The 17,757-nt window shown below is 45.8% G+C and overlaps 1 protein-coding gene across 1 annotated transcript in view; it reads left to right on the top strand.

The window, feature by feature from the left end:
* The window catches only part of LOC144137284 (ATP-binding cassette sub-family C member 2-like), a 105,743-nt gene that overhangs the window by 20,772 nt on the left and 67,214 nt on the right, over nt 1-17,757 (top strand). The window contains exons 5-8 of the mRNA XM_077669459.1: nt 3,082-3,277; nt 6,522-6,832; nt 7,655-7,996; nt 9,432-9,533. Coding sequence (XP_077525585.1) covers nt 3,082-3,277; nt 6,522-6,832; nt 7,655-7,996; nt 9,432-9,533 — 951 coding nt within the window. The remainder of the gene's footprint in view (nt 1-3,081; nt 3,278-6,521; nt 6,833-7,654; nt 7,997-9,431; nt 9,534-17,757) is intronic.

Below are 17,757 nucleotides of genomic sequence, written 5' to 3'. Positions count from 1 at the left end.
TTCTGAAGCAGTATTCTGTCTTCTTCCACCCTGTTTCTTGCGGACTGCTACTTATATCTATTTGACAACACTACGCTGCCGTATTTATTCGCTTAATGATCGCACTTTTTTTTCAAAAAAAAATTAATGCAAATTTAAGGGTGCGTTCATTACTCGGAGTAAATTTTTCGCGAAAAACTTTTAAGCACAGAAAGGGCAACCAAGTTGCAGGTCAAAATTTTTATGGTAGGCCTCATAAACACAATAAAAATAATAAATAAAAACATAATACAGTTCCGCACACCGCCGCCAGCTGCTTTGCAAAGTGACACAAAATGCATTGTTTTAATGAATTGCGGAACGAGTTTACTGCGAGGTGACGACAGGGCGACTTATAAGTGGCTGCCGCTGTCATAGTACAGGACATCAAAAGAGACATGGGGGCCGACGCAGCAAGCTGAGCGCATTTTTTTGCTTGTCTTGTGAGTACGTTATCTGCATTTACTGAGAGCTTTTTCCTCATCAATATTGAACGCATGCTTGCCGATATCGCTATTATCGGCGAGTCGGCGGCACTAACGTAGCCATGAGCGGTTTGAAAGGGAAGGAAACAGAGGTAAGCACGATCATCATCAGCTAGACTTGGCACACATACCACATACTGCGGTGGCAAGTTCAGGGTGCGTTCATTGCGCGGGAAATTTAAAAAAATCTAATTTTGACGACAAACTTCGGGGGTGCGACCATTATGCGAGTGCGATCATTAGGCGAGTAAATACGGTATTTCTTTTTTCTTCTCAGACTGAGAGGGAGTCGGCTGCATACTGTGTTGTGACCACTGGTTGCGACCTCACCAAGCACCTAAACATTTTGTACAGTATTCGGGTTTGCCTTTAAAATACGGACTATGGAATTTTTGGCGTGGGAATTGAGGATTTTTATGAATTTTTTATTCTTGTACTTTTTAAACGACGTATTCATTATTAGGGGGTTATTTTCTACCGCCGATTTACCCAGTGGGACATCTCGGCTGTTTAGAACATTTACTCCAAAATTTCCCAGCGCACACTCTGGTGAATTCTTTTTCTTTTTCGTCTGCGGTGGAATACCGAAAGTTAAACTTATTTATAGCCAATTAAACATCCTCGTAGCCCCTTCCTAACTTTTACCTGCGTAGACAGACATCGGTACATCGACTTGTATTTGCTTATTTCAGCATTTATTATATACATAAATGCAGGAAAATGGGAACAAAAAGCTAGTCGTGCTACAAGTTCAGGCGGTCCCAATACCCATGGCATACAAACAATGGCAGATACATTGTGTACACATGGAAAACAACTAAACTAATCTACATACAGATTTTTTGCGTGAGTAACACAAAGCCAATTGAGCATAGTAAACCTGGAAAGCAACGCATACAACGTACACAAGTGTTTTATCTTCTAGTTAACAGAAAGTCATGTATGTGGTTTACACATGATAAAACGGCGCACATAAAACCATACAGTTGCTTAGCTCTTAATTATTACAAAGTCATAGCAGTGATGAAAACAAAATTAAAAAATGTATATGTACTTTGCTAAGTAACATCTGTAATTAATAAAGGAATTCTCAACGTGCCAGATGAAATCGAAGCTAATAACATCTAAATGATAATGCCACACTAATACTGCACACTGCTGGAAGAATATCATCCTTACACAAACAATACAACTCGCAAGAATTGCCTGCAACTTGCGCTGCTTAGATGGGGATAGCAGTCATCTACCCATTCAAACTGTAGGATTCATCCACATACTCTGCTATCTCCTGGTGAATCAGGAAGCCTAACACCAACTCCTCAGTGCCTCTATGCCCGTCGTTGCACAGAATATGGCCCCTAGCCACCAGCCTAAAGCCTTCTACTACTTTTACCGGGCAAACGCTATGAAGTTCTATTCATTTCTGAGAGCTCCTGTTATATTACTGCTAAGCTACATTAATAGAGTTTAAGGTTAAACGTTGAGATGTTGAAATTCGAGTGATGGCCACTAAGGGCCTCCCAATTGTTACCACCTTTTTCTGTATCGTTGTCCAGCCAGCCATCTCGGACAGCTGCTCCACCGTTTCTAGGAACTGAGGGCAAGCGTTGCGTTGACGAAATCATCAGCTGCGTAGGGAAGGTGTAAGATAGTATTTCTGTGTAACGAAGGCGCAGACTGTGATAGGCATACAATCAGTTCCGAAGGGTTATTGTAAGGATTACAAGGCACCCACCGCGGTATCTCAGTGGCTATGGCGTTGTGCTGCTAAAACCAAAGACGTGTGTTCGATTCCGGCCGCCGAGATGGCTTCTTTTCACATGAATGCGAAAAGAGAAAAGGTCCGTGTGTCGAAATTTTTGGGGCACGTTAAAGAACCACAGGTGGTCAAAACTATTCATAAACTCTAGACTATGGCAAGTCTCATAGCCCAGGTAGAAAATCCGTGCTTCAAGGCCCTAAACAAGAATAACACTGTAGAAGACCTACTTCAGAGCCAGCTTACCCAACATAGAGCTCATCAATGAAAGCAGCTTTATAGCGCAAAGATGTAATCGGCCAAATTGGCAGTGTTCCGCTGCGAAGAAAACGCTATGTCGCAGTAATCCTACGGAAATATAGCAACGTTGCAGCAACTCCAGCGTGTAATCCGCCTCGCTGGCGTTGTTTTTTGTTTAGTTGTCGTTCATACAAACGTCCCCTAAATATTTATCATTGTATTAGTGATAAGCCACGAACGATCACCTTGAACTGATGTGCCGCGAAGATCCGGCGATGATCAAACTCATCGATATTTTCCGGGCGGGTTGCACAAACCCCTGCAGCTGTCTCACTAGCAGCTGTGGTTTTTTTTGCATGGTTGTTGTCAGTAACGTTGCCAATAATGACGCTCTTCAACCCAAAATACCTCAAAAATATTATGATGTCAGCAAGGTTGTACCGGTTTTACGAGGAAACATTTTACTGGCACAGAATTATATTCTTGATCGTGTGTAAATGTGGCGCATTAGTAAAAACTATTCGTCATTGCCTGGCGGACTGTACTTGCCTCTGATTCCTTAACTCAGTTATCTTTCAGACGTCGGCGGACTTGCTTCTCTCCGTGGCACGGATTTGTGGCCCATGGCTTGTCATCGCGTTCATCTGCTTTGCGCTCCGTGCTGTGGCTGTCGGAACATACCTTGTTTGGATTAGGATCTGGACGGACGAGAGCAGGGCTGGAAAGTACACGCCTTATCGTTTTCCGGGCCTGGCAGCTCTGTGTCTTTCAGAAGGTGAGAAATGATATTATTGATTATGCAACATTCGCCTCACGTGAGGCTGCTCACGTGAGGCGAATGTTGTATTGTGTTTTGATCCCTGATATGAGAAGAGGAATGATCTACGTTAGGGCTGGGGTGATCGTAACTGCTTTTGTGGGTAGCGAACGCACTTTTAATCATTTTTAATCATTGCTTGAATACTCTGAATGCCTCTAAGGGCGTCATAGAGAGAAGTGGGTAAAATTACGTAATGTTTAGTTAGCCGCATTATATGATTAAGGGTCGGGGTTGGTCCTTGTCGATGGAAACGAATTGAAATGCACATTTGATCGGCAACTCAGCACAGTGACTAAATCTTTGGTCAATGCGTTATGAAATGTAAGTAGGTGGTGAGAGAAGGTCTTGTCTGATATCAGGATTGGGGAAGTAACTTTTGTGAAAAAGGCAGATGCGACAGATTTTTCTTCTGATCGATAAGTTAGGACGCCAAGGTTAGACTCAATTGTAGATGCGTTAGCCGTGTGGGAGTGTTTACAGATAATAATCCAAGCTGAGCGGTTTTGGGTGCATTCTAATACGGAAAAAAAGATACTCGGTTGGTCTCAATTTGTTGAACCATACTCAAGCTTAGTTCTAACAAGCGTGTTAAAAAAAGTAGTTTTATGAAGATTAGAGCTAGAGAAAAACTTTGGCACATGAACCCAAATGTGTGGTTAGCATTGTTAGTGGTGTAGTCGGTATGCTTATGCCATGATAAATCATTAATAATGTGAACCACAAGGTATTCCTCTGAAAAAACTAACTGTAGTGCAGCTGAATGATAAAGGGCTGATGCGGGTTATAGCGATTATAAACGTCAAATATCCTCACATATTTGCAATTTTTTGGATAAAGGTTCATGAGCCACTTGCACACCAGGATGATACGTCATTGAGGTCCGACTGTAGTAAAGAAATTACTCATTTTACGATAGGTTACACAATATTCTCAGAAAAGCTGAATCGGCAAAGAAACATGGTCAGCAACGTCATTAATGTAAATATAAAAAAGCAAAGGCCCCAATACACATCCTTGGGCAACCCCAGATGTTACATAGTCTGGCATGAATTGCAGTCACTAGCATCGACATGCTGCGTTTGTTTCGATCGGTTGGAAAAGCTTCGATGCATTTTAGTAGGCTGAGGTATAGGGTGCGTTTGCTTAGGTTGTGAAGATGGTGTGTGACGGAATAAAATACTTTCTGAGGACATGAAAAGCTACAGTCAGTGACTAGCCTAATAAAATGTACCGTACAGATGATTATTAAAAAGTAGGTGATGTGTTCCGCAAGAGTAGTGCTTCCGGATCGGCGGTTCGTGTTTATTAAAAAAATTACTCAGGTGAGAATTATAATTTGTAGAATTATGCAGGAAATACTAAAAATTTAATGGGTATAACGTTCACGGGGACGGAAGTGTTGCCTTGCTTCGGCACTGGCGCCACTTTTCTCGTATTCCAATTATTGAGGAACGTTAACCATCGCGAGGATTGTGTGAAGATATGATACAAGATTACGAATGAATTCTATTCGGTGCACTTAACGCATTTAGCAGCATTCCAGTCAATACCAGGTCATGAAGTCTTCATGCGGGCAGTCAGTGATACTATATTGAAGCAATAAAAATAAAATTAATTGGTGCCAAGGACAAGGGGTACGCACATTCATAAATTCAGAAATAGTGTATTGGTGCAAAATATACATAACGTCTGTAACATATCTACAAAGAGTCAGTGACCGCACATTGTAGAAAATGGAGTACTTTGAATTTAGTTTTAAGGCAAGGCAAAAGAGGAGCTATTGCCGAATGAAACAGTATATTCCTCTTCTGTTACTTCGCAAAAGTGATCACAGGGAATAGATCTACCGTGTTCACCGGAAAGCGGAACTTGTTATTGTTTAGGGCCAATAATTATATTCTATAATTTACGTTGGTTGCTTTACAGCAACGAAGCTAATGTGTTCGTAAACCACTTTGTTTTCCATTCTTTAAGCGGATTTATATAGTAGGAAAGAGTGGTATATGCAGAGCATCTTTCTGCTTGATGTGTCGACACACCACATTGGTAGAAACGCTTTTTAGTTGTGAAGCGCTTATATTCGACGTGAACCATGGAGACCTGAATTTACAACGCATGCTACGGTCGGGTATGACTTTGTCGATGAGCGACGATGTTTTCGTTTTGAAAGCCGTCCTGTTTTCTTACTCTGGGGTCTTTAAAACTGCAGATGGAAGAATCTATAAAAGCCTAAGTTCAGAATTGATGGAACTGTAATAACCCATGTATAACATTTTATTTTTGTCATTCGCTGTCTCCGAGGAAATTTGACGTTGCACTGCAAAATTCAGTGTTTCATGTGCAGCACAGATCGGCGTACTCCTCCTGGATAAGTAGCGACGACTGGCTCAAGCTTCCGGCGCCTAGTCTACTATTGTGTAACGCTTAAAAAAATTCTCTATTCAACAGCCTTCTATCCGTTTAGCAACTGGCAGAGGGCTGTTGAGTGCAGAAATTATTGAATCCTTCCACATTAGGAGACTAGGCACCGCAAACGTGAGCGTGGCGTCCATTATGCTTAGCCAGAAGGAGTCGCCTATGTATTCAGCACTTGCAGCTGAAATAGGCGTGGCCAGATGACCAGTGTGTCTGAAACACGAGCGTCATTGTGACCATTCTTTGGTTTTTGAGTGTTTCTTGTCGTAAAGGGAAGTTTAACAGGAAGCGAAATATGACCGCAAATGTATTGTCACTAAAGGGAAAAGAACTGCAGTGCCGCATACCCCCATGTTCACCCACGACCGATAACGACGAAGGAACGGGCAGCCCGCAGCCTAGGTGGGACGCTTATTGACACTTGTACATAAATCGTCTCATGTTTGTAAATACATCGCATCATTCTGATCCATAGATCATCTCGCCTGTTCTGCCACCTCGTAACAATATCTTCTGAATTTACAATAAAAATTCAGTTGCGAGACTGCACTCGCCTTCGTCTCTACTTGAATTCCTTCCTTGCTCAGTAAAATCTTTAAATTACGAGGATTGCGTACTGGTGCTATTGAGGACTACATTGACTGTGACTGTGTTTCATGATGTGCTTAGTGAATTACTTGAGGGATCGAATCACAGCCATATTCGATTAATGTTTCCATCGATGTATAAAACAGGCATTCCTGCTTTCCATGGGCCTACTCGTTTCTCTATTAATCTTCCACAGTGCTGTTCAGCTGGATGGGGTACGTGTTTTTAGCTTTGGCCTTCCGGAACCTGTCCAGCCGGCTGCACAGCGCCATGGTTCGTGGGGTGCTGCAAAGTCCAATCTCTTTCTTCGACGCGACACCACGTGGGCGACTCCTCAATCGCTTCTCGGCCGACTTGGACTGCATTGACAGCCGATTCTTACTGGCCACCAAGGTGGTTATGCAGACCGTCATGCTAGGGGCCGTCAGGATAGTAATCACTGGCCTCCAATCACCACGAGCCGGACTGTTGGGTGGCTGCGTATTCACCGCTTTTCTACTTCTTCTGGTGGGTACTCCAATTTTAGGGTTTGGAGATAAAGGCTTCCTTAGGTATCAAATCTGCTGCAGTGGCGGTAGAAAAGTACTTTTCCACGCGATACTGCTCACAGCATTCTTGAGTAAAGTACTAAGCTGTCAATTACAACCTGACAGTTTTTGAAAGGCACGCCGCCCATAGAGAGGTCCGGCAAAGTAAGCTCTTTTTATTCACTCTGGCACAGCTTCAAGAAACATTTTTTTTTGTTTTTGCCGTACCCACTTGGCGCACCACTCTTTTGCTTGTTTTCAGCGGCATGTTTCTTGTTCTTGTTCAGCTATTTTGCAGTGCCAGCGTCACTGCCTGCTTTCGTCCTTTAGTACCAGAATACGTGATTAAGCTTGTGCGGTACAAGCTGCTGTGAGAGTGGCAAGTGTATCATCAGCTAGAAGATACCAACTGTTTTGATCAGATGGGACAAAGGGTATTATTTTAATGCAGCATTGTTTCCGGCCGCACCATACAGCCACCACAGAATCATCCCATAAAACGTTCCGGAAGTGCAAATTTTAAAAAAGGCTATCTTTAAAGGAAAAGGAATTTCTATTACGAGTTCACCAGCTGACCCCCTTTAAGCCTAAGTGATGCAGGACATACTATGAAGACGTCACTGACTGATTTATTGGCTCGAAACACCTGTTATTCAAGAGGTTTTTTCAACAACCCTACTGCGCATAATTACTGCTCACCGAACCTACCTATATTGTATTCTGCTTTACGCGTATACAATCACCAGTGTTCAGCGTGAATGCTTCGTCGCACTTATCAACGCCCACATTTTACTCTTCGCAGCCATTCCTGTCCAAGGCTTCTAATGCAGCCAGGCGGCTGGAGAGCGCTGACTATTCGTTCGTTTTGCAACATCTGGCGGAAACCCGTGACACACTGAGTGTGGTGCGCTCCTACCGCGCCGAGGATCGCTTCGTGAAGTACTGCTACCGGCTGGTTGACGCATCCATTCGGGGACTGTTCGGGTTCCTTTGTAGCTTCCGTGCAGCCCGATTCCTTGGAGGACTGTGCGGTTTGCTCGTCGTCCTTTCCTCTCTGGCCTTCGCATTCTCCGCATTGGAGAGCAGCAAAGACATCGCAGATGCCGGTAGCACCATAGGGCTTGCCCTCACCTCGTCTATGGGGGTAAGACCGCAGTTTTCAACTAGCATTCCGCAGTGTTTACGACACGGACATACGCGCACTATTCACCTACTGCCAGAAAGAATACCATGAATGCTGAAGTATTCAGCAAGGTTGTAAGCAGATCCATAGAATCAACAATGCAGACCGATTCGTCGAACAGCCCTATACGGATTTTATCAGAAAAAATTTGACACAACAAATGGAGACAAATATTCTAACTTTTACCCTTGGTAATTTGCAGAACACAGATGCACTCAGCGAAATATTAAATTGGTTCCTGGTAAGCCGCACGTCCAACATTTAAATGTTGTCTTGGCACTTCAAATGACCGTCGCAAATATTTCACGCTTTGTTGGTTTTGTCCCGGTGCCATCGTAGTTGCTTACTTACGAATGAAGTAAGCAATGTGTGCACGGGTGTTACAAAAAGCTGAGTCACGAGTAACAAATCTTGCGGCTATGCTAGGTGTTAAAATAGTTGTGTGGAATTCTGGAATAAAAGCTTGTGCGCTGTTGTGCCAAGGTAAAGTATGTTTTACAAACATATTTCACAAAACAGTCATTTCCTGATTCATGTCTTCATGAACTATATTTACAATGGTCGCCGGACCCTCCTACAAAAGCGTCATGGCACTCCCCTCCTTGCTCAGCCTGCAGCCTGCATAAGACAAATTATCCCCTCATTTAAACAACATGTAGACTTGCGAAAACCTCTGGAGATGTGTGAAAACATTTCTTTTTTTTAATTTCCTCCCTTTGCACTCAGTGAAGAAGGAGGACCAGCGAAGCTGACCGTTGACAAGCAGTCACGAGGGAAAACACGTCTGCTTGTAATTTGTGATTGAGCATACTTTGTGGTTAACTGAATGAAACCTGGAAGAACTGGAGTTTAATTTAAGCGGATACACATGAGGCGGTCTCCCGCCTGTAGAAGTCCATCTATTGATATCAGCAGGAATTATTTATTATTTACAGCTATATCTCTGACGTTACCTGTATTATTACACTTTCTTATGCTCTTTTAGATTAGGAGTTCGTCTCTTTGCTTATCCAGCAGTATCTTACCAGTGGATGCTTTATATATGTAGTATACGAGTCGCATGCAGACTTTTCTATACCCCGTCTTTTAATGCTTCCAGCACTTCTGCGGAGCCTAACGAATCAAACGCTTTTTCGTAGTTTCTAAATGCCATGTAGAGGCGCTTATTATACTCTGCGAATTTTTCTATCACTTGATTGATTATTAAAGTAAACATGCTAAAGGCTCCAGGTGACGTAACGCTCGTCAACATCGTATGGCGAAGCCGTAAACGGTAATAATCAGCATACACTGAAATATTAGGATCGAGCACTGAGCGTGACAACATTTGTATCTGTGCTCTCTAAAAACCTGCGAACGGCTGTGCTAACTGAATTTGTTCACTTCTTTATTCCAGATTCCCCTTCTCTTTGTTGCTAGCACTTCTGGGATTTTCTATTTCTTCCAGACCTTTGTGTCAGTCGAGCGGTGCCTCGAGTACACACGGCTACCTCCGGAGGTACGTTCCGTCATGCCTTTTCACTTTGTTCAAGCTGCGGTAAAATCCTACGGGCTACGTCTCTCAAATGATATTTGAGGAATGGTAACAACTAACGAAGGGAGACCGTAAATGATAGTTCCACAGCTAATTCACTGCATTGGTAGCGCTTTGAACCGAACATAAATGTATACTGCAACAGACGTCGATCGCCTTCTTTTGTAGCACGAGATACTGGGAATACGATGCCTCCAATTACGCCGAGTGTAAATTGGTGTAGTTGCCGAGTGTGGTTGCTAAGAGTAACATAGAACAAGGGAGTGTGTGGGAGGTGCTCTTCAGAACACCAGCTCTGGGTAACACATTGGTGCCTGGGAAGAGGCAGCTATATTTCCAAAAAATTATTTTTCAGCACACCCGTAGGCACTGTGCGCGCCAGCATACTTGTTTTCGAGCAATTGTAGGAGGGCCACGCGTTCCCATGTTCTTTTTATTCAAAACATTTCAAAATTTGGGGCTTTACGCGCCGAAACTAAACCTGGGGTATGAGGCGCGCCTTAGTGGAAGGCTCCGGATATTTTGTTCCATCTGGGGATCTTCAGGTGCGATGAAATCTCGACACACGTGTGGTTCCACTTTTCGCCTCCATCTGAAAAGCGGCCACGGCGGCGCGAGATCGCACCCGCGTCCTTGGCCTCAGGAACCAAGCCTTAGCCACTGAGACATAGCGGCGGGTGTCACATGTTTTTTTTAGCAGTGAACCGTGAACCATAGTGTATGTTGCTGTAACGGGCACGGCGGGCGTAAATTTTCGCAGGTCAGCTGTAGAGCACGAGCTCATCTACCATCATGTGCCGCGCCTTCCGGCGCATATGTTATATGTTTATATATTTACGACGGTCATCATACTCACTCAACAAAGGGTATTTCTAGCTCAATGGCGGCCGAGGATCGAGGCCCGAAGTGTTCCACTTTAGTGAATAGACGTGCTACCCCATTCTTCTTGCGTATTGATTTTTACTCTCTGCGATGCGTGTATTTAAAATTGTATGGGGTGCACAGGACTGTGTAATGCGCCCGGGCAGTACGGGCACCTAATGCTATTTCTGAATTTCAGCAACAACTGCCATTGCATTTGTAGAATTTTTTCTCGAACCAGAACTGAACTTGAATAGCAATGGTTTTGAGCCTCAAGGGTCTCTACCTCTAGTGGAGAAAAACCGAGGAAGCACTCTGACAGTTAGCTGAGGCAAAGTAAAAAACGATCGCCCTACTTGCTTTGATTATAATTTACCCGCTGTAACTAGCTCAGCATCCGTGCTCCCCTGCTGTCGTCGCACGGGCGATACCTGACGTGAAGTCAGTGGGGTAATGCTATTTTTAGTGTTTGAGACATCTGCAGCCCGGTCAACGATGCGGTGAAGCTTATACATACTCCATGATGCCCTCTTTTGTCACAAAGACTGGATTGTCATCTTTATGTGAGACGATAAAGATCTGGGCAATTACAGATATATCCCACACAATAAGGACGCTATTCTCGACCGAAGCAACAAGATATATAGCCTTTAAACGTAGTACCACCCTCAGTATCAGCAACACTGTAAGACCTGGGGTGCTATTCCAGAAGGCCCGACGTTGAGCGAAGCTCGGGAAAGCCGAGCTGTGGTAATTACAATAAGCTCATGATAATATTTCGAGGCTGAGCTAAAACGCTTTAAAAATGCGATACATGTCATTTGCTGGTTATTGAGGTGACGTAAGCGATTCAGGGCAGCGCGTTCCAAGGATGCGCGATTAAGGCGTGGCACAATTTTCAGTGCGTTCTCTCGCTCCACTGTTGCTCCGGTGGCTACTGGGGCAAGACAATTGACCTTCTTTACTTTATTTGGCTCTTATTTTATTAATCTGTATTTCACTACAATGTTCACTGAGGTTTCATTTGAGGCGTCCATACGAGCTCTTTATTTGAAGATTTTCGTCCTGAAAGCAGCTTCTGCCGTCGTTGGCAAACAATGCCATCACTGGACTATGGACGACTGCTAAAAAAGCAAGCACCTGATGGAAGCGCGCCACATTCAAAATAACTGCTGCTCGGTGTTACGTTATCTTTATCCTCTGTCCGCTCTTCGATACGAAATTTCCCCGGGGTACTCAGGTCTGCTTAGATGCTTTAAGGCGAAAGCCTGGTGATACGTATTAACGTCTTTACTGATACAGTGTAAGCGCCTTTTTCCTAGCTTTCGTTTCTTTGTATTTTGGCACGGATTACTTATACCGGCTTCCTTTCTGCTATAGCGTGTTTTCATTCATTTCTTCTCTTTTATTCGTTCGTATTAGTGCGTCAAACGTCAGCGAGCATGTAGGAACATGCCACAGCCTCGCTAAAATCCGGGTTCGGTGAGGGTGGTGTGCACCTGTCCTACTCCCGTGACATCACGTTCGGGTGTCACGCGGCATGCACTATTCTACCACTTTTACTTGTCATATTCACAGTGTTAGGAATTTTGCGAACAGAGGCACATTAGCTCCTCAAAGCTCCCAATTGCGGGCATATCCCGCAAGTGCACGTGCTACGAATGAAGAATAACAACGATGACAACAACTTTTCAGATTTCTTTGGTTTATTTCCATTTGCTTTCCACCGGCTCTTGTTCGACGAAGCCGTTTTATTTCTTCATCGAGTTCAATCCCCTCATTCCCCTCTCTTCCTCCGCACCCTTCCCAACCCCGCTTACCATCCCTTTGGCGTCACGCGGTTACTTTGATTTTCAACTCTGCCCTTTACTCGCTTACCATGCTCTGCTTCTAGCCAAACGACGATAACGCTGAACAAAAGCCGCTGAAATATGTAGAGATCGCGTCCTGCGAATAGACACGCGCCGTTGATAGTATATGTATATTCCTATCAGCTATCGTTTCAGTAACCTTTTCACAAGAAATATGCGTCACGCTACGCCCCAAGCGAAACTGCCAGCCGCGCTGGCGATAATTGAAACGCACGGTCATGCGATGCCTCGCCCGAAATTGCTTGTCGAGCAGACAAAAACTGAAGCGCACACTCAGGCTGCAGACGGATATACGCGTGGTAGAACATGCGGAACCCATGCCCGGCGGACAACCTGAACGAAAGGCAAGGTCTTGGAAACACGTCTCCAGGATCATATTGCGCACTCAGGCTGGCTGTCGACTGGTGGCGGTCGATGGTGCTGTCTCCACCAACGCTTCTGTGGAACTGCCCGTCGCGTAAATACGCAGCGCACATAACACTTGCTACTCGACGGCCATGGGGCGAAGGCCGCCTCTAAGTCGTTGCAAACTGGGTTATGTCGCCATATCACTGCCCAGTACTTTCAGCACTTTCCGAAAGATAAAACGAGCTCGAAATTCCTCCGCCGTTTAAAAGATCTTCAGGGTGAAACCAGTGGAAACACGTTACACAAGAGGATAGGCAAGACAAGGATAGTCCCTGGATTTACAACAAATGTCCTTGCCTTGCCTCTCCTCTTGTGTAGCGTGTTTTTACTGGTTTCTCCCTTAACATCATGAACATTTCTCCCTTACACTTTACTCCGTTAAAAAATCTGTCGGGGTATAATTATGCCTTCTACGGTGTCCATGAACCACGACGAAGCAGCGCCGCCACGAGCGTCACGAATTCAACACGGCCGTGCAAAACGGTTCCCGAGTTTTGTCCGAGTTCTAATGTTAATGACACACACCCCGCCCATCTTTGGTCGCGGCGCAGCGACTGGTGCCACACTCACCCATGGCGTCCACTTTGTGTGGGCGTAGCGCCGTAGCCACGAAGTCGTCATATGATGCCCGCTAGCAGCGACAGGTACGTAGCACCAAACAAAAATGAAGTCCCCAGGCCACCGTCAGCCAGTGGTCCCACAATCGCGGGGGTGCTCGGTCCGAAATGGAGTTCTCTCTTGTCCGAGCCGATATGACTGGCCAAGAGGACAAGATTTTCTCACAGGAACCGTTTTCATACATTGTGAAAACAAAGTCGATTGCAAATGACACAGCTTGAACTTCTAAAACGCACTCCAATTCCGAAACACCTTTTTATACGCTGAATTAGGACAATTACTGATAAGCACCCGCCGTGCACACTTAGCAGAGCTATAACCAAAAGCCAAATTTCACAGCCGGGAGCAGCGCGCGCTCTGTTTACTACAGTGAACACACTTGCTTACTTGGTTTGGGTTGGCATAGAGCTTCAATGGATCTACCCTCAAGCCACATAAATATTTCCATGAAATATACATAATTTTATGGTGGATTTGTTGGGAAAAAGCCGCTCTAGGCAGCTTGACAAGCCCTAAAATCCATTGACAGCAAGCATAGCAAACATAATTCAGTCGAAGCACATAACACCAAGAAAAAAAATTCCCGCGCCTTCCCGCGAGGGGAACACGAGTAAATGCAGAGCATTGGGGGTCGTTAACGCCGCGTAAAGTCGCGTTAGGGTGGGTATTTGGGTCGTAGTTGCGTTGGTGTTGTTTTGGGGTAGAGAGAGGAGAGCGAGACGAAAGTGTATATAGGGCTGAATGCGTCATTTATTATTATTATTGGTCGGTTCCGTCGTTATACTGTACGGAGAGAAGGACTGCTTTATGGTCGCTGAAGTGGACCGTCAAGTGGTCTTTGAGCAGCGTTTGTGCGTTGGTACAACTCGCGAAGACGAGGTCGATGCAACTGCCGTGGATGGTGGTGGGTTGCTTGCTGTTGTTGTTTGAGACGCAGTAGAGTCCGTGGTTGGTGGTCATGTACTCGATCAACCAGTCGTCCTTGCGCAGGTCGACGTTAAAGTCTCCGACGAGCACGAGGGGAACGGACGACTCGGACTTCTCTCTTCCCAAGCGCTCGTACACGCTGTCGACCGCACGATCGACGCACTCGGTAACCGTCGTTCGGGGGAGGTTGGGCGCCAGGTAGATCGCGAGGACGGTATCCCCGTTGCCGACTTTGTAGGTCTTGGTGTAGAGAGTGGTGTCGACGCCACTGTCGGCAATTGTCGCAGCGGCGTGGGAGGTACAATTGGCGTAGACGTTGCCGACGAGGTTGATTGCACAGTATTCGCCGTGACGGCAGCGCGCGCAGTAGAGGGAGATCAGTACGGGGGGGGGGGGGGGGGGGGAGAGAGCGCATGCGCAAGCAGCGCGCGCCCTTCCACGCCCCACCGCACTGCTATCACGCACCTGTTACGCCGAGACCACGACGGAGCGAACGGGCTGACTACGACGCATGAGCGCGCCAGCTGCTGTTGAGAGAGAGGAGGGAAAAAGGAGAGGCGCACCTGCTGCGGACGCGGAGCTGTGGACGCCGTCCGACGCAGGAAGAGGTGAGGCTAAGAAATGCTCTGCATTTAAAATGGACCGCCCCGCGCCCGTCGTGGCCAACAGCAAGGCTGGGCATTTGAATTCAGTAGTGGTGTGATCTAGATAATGCCAGGGAGTGAGTATTCAGCTCGATTTCACATGGCGCGCATGCCGATGATAGCACAAACTCTACTTCCTCAACGTAAGCGTCCCAAATACGGCGCGCTGAATTTACCAGGCGTACTGTGCACGATTGTACCGCTTTCGCTCGAGGTGTGTCGGATGCTTCACTATCACTAAATCCATAACTCGAGCAGCTGGAAACTCGGGAGCCGGCAGAACTCGGACCTTCTGGAATAGCGCCCCTGTTCAGGACGAAGGCACCTCCCATGCATCTCCAACAGTACCTGTCCTTCGCTGCACGAGCGCATACTCTGCCTCAAATTTTCGTAATTCGTGCCGCCATCCAAGTAATGGACTTCCCCTACGTGTCCCATCCGTCGGTAGCACTGTTACCTTGGAGGTCTACCGGTCGTCATGTTGTCGCACTACATGCGAAGCTTGAGTTCATTTATTCTTTTTCTTCAAACTAGGACATCCAGCCGAGCTTGCTCCCTCATCCAAGAGGCCCGTTTCCTGCCACAAGCTTTATTGCAATTACCCTCCTTTCCAAGACTTGTGTACTTCACCAAAATTTTTCACGAGGTTTTTAATCAGGTATAATACTTGTGAACCATCTATCACCACCGGTATTAGTAAAATAAAATTAGTAAAATTAGTAAAATTACTAAAATTAGTAAAATAAATTAATAGCATACTAATATTTTCAGTGATAAGGGTCTACTATTCCTTATTTGACAGTGCTTGGAGCGTACAGTCAAGTCCACATATATTCGGTTCCATATTTCCTTGTCCTGGTTGGGGGTCTGCACTGAAGACCTGTTGTACATGGTAGTTCTATTCGTCCACTTTTTTACCGTTAATATACCTAGGCTGAAGGAGGGCGCTTTGACTGTCCACTGCGAACAACCTCCGGTTTACTTAAATTTATCTTTATCTTAAGACCAAGCCTTTTTCGTGCAGCTAAGGAATCAGTTTTGCAAGCATTTTTTCAGACTCAGTGAACTAGGCCATACAGTCTGAAAACGTTAGGTTGCCCAAATATTCTGAATATTCCCGTCATCCTGCCTTCTCCCACTCAAGCTTCGCGGATACCCCTTACTGACGACCTGTAAAGATTTTCGGTGCCATGGCTTGTGCTTGCCTCATTCCCTTCCTTATTGTGAACTTTTCGCTTTTCTTGTGGTTGAACATTGAGACCGTACATGCATTCAGCCAAGTCACCCAAGGGTATAATACAAGTCTCTTGAAATCCATAGTCTTTCAATGAGTTCAGTGCTGCTGCGGGGTCGACAGAATCAAACGCTTTTCGGTAGTCTATGAATGCCACGCGAAGCTACTTGCTATCCTCCGTGATTTTCCTGCTTGTTCGTGACATCAGAATGACAATTTGTTGAATATCCTGTCCTTACTTCACCCTGTTACCGTTGTTAGAACCGGCGCCTGAAGAAGCCGGGGAGGGAGGACTCAGAAGAAAATTTTGATTTAGAAGGGGGAGACGGCGGGGAGCAATACTTGGCAAACGTGCTGGTAGTAGAAGCTAGAGGGAAATGAAAAGATGAGTCTAGAGAAACCAGGAAGATGAGGAAGAGTGGGAGGACAGAGAAAGAGAGAATGCCACAGAGGAAAGAAAAGTGGATGAAATTAAGGGTTGGAAGGGAGGGTGAGCTCGCCTGAGTTGCAGGGCATGGGAAAAAGAATACGTCATGAAGGAGACGGGACGAGTAGACTTGGGCGAAAATTATGCGGCGAAGGATGCTGGGGGAGTGATTGAAACATTAGAAAAGGAGAATGCAGCAGATAGTGGGCGGAAAAGGAGTACTGAAAAGTGAATTACGTGGCGTAGGGAGCGTAAAATTGCAGTGATGGAGTATGAGGGGAAATGAAGGGAGACCGAAGAGACAGGGGAAGGGAAATGGGAGCTTTATATGCGGCGGGGTGGGAAAAAGGAAGCAGGTGAAGGTAAATTAGGAAAGTGGTGGAAGAAGACGGTGAGAAGTGTTCCGGAAGGTGGTGACCGTACCGAACAAGCAGCCCTAAAGAGACGGGACGTAAGAAGGATCAACGACGTCGTCGTTCATCCGTCTTATGTCCCGTCTCTCTTGCGTTGCTTGTGCTTGTTCGATACGGTCACTATGAACCAACTAGCCTAATTTCCTATCCTTCGGAAGGTGGTAGTGCTGGGGAGGAAAACTGTCATGGGGAGGCGACCGCGCAGGAATGGGAAATAGGAAAAACTTAAGAGGAGGGACGGAAATTGGGCAGTGCGATTGGACGGTGGTGACGGACGTTCAGGAGGGAGAGGATATATAGCAGGTGGTAATACTAGGGCGGAGAAGAATTGAAAACAGAAAATGAGGAGGGGAATATGGGGACGTCGGAAATAGCCTTTACCGTCTAGACAGCAAGCCGAAGTTGTGCTGATGTCACGGAGTGCTAAGGTAAGTGATAACAGAGGAGCGGCTGCTGGTAAAGGCGGCGGCAGCAGCGTGCGGCCATGGCCTCCGCGATAACCCTGTGCGCGTTTTGCTCCGGCCGTCCCAATCGGCCGGAGAGAGCGTAAATTGAAAAGGGGGCGTGGCCGCGTCTTTCGCCGCACCGCGGCGCTCGCCACCTATGCATAAAGTATTCCGCAGCAGCTTCGCGCAAGCTAGGAGACACGCGTTTTCGCAGCTTGCAGTGAAATTGAGTCGAGCAGCCAGGTTTAAAATGACAGGTACAAGACAATAACCAATAGTTTAATTATGGTTAACTTCATAATATGAGGCGCGCAAGTACAAAGATTAAGCAGCAATCAC

The sequence above is a fragment of the Haemaphysalis longicornis genome, unplaced genomic scaffold (genome assembly GCF_048455015.1).
Source record: "Haemaphysalis longicornis isolate Haplotype H1 unplaced genomic scaffold, Haemaphysalis longicornis Haplotype H1 scaffold_1, whole genome shotgun sequence".
NCBI lineage: Eukaryota > Metazoa > Arthropoda > Arachnida > Ixodida > Ixodidae > Haemaphysalis > Haemaphysalis longicornis.
This window is presented reverse-complemented; position numbering and strand designations above follow the sequence as displayed.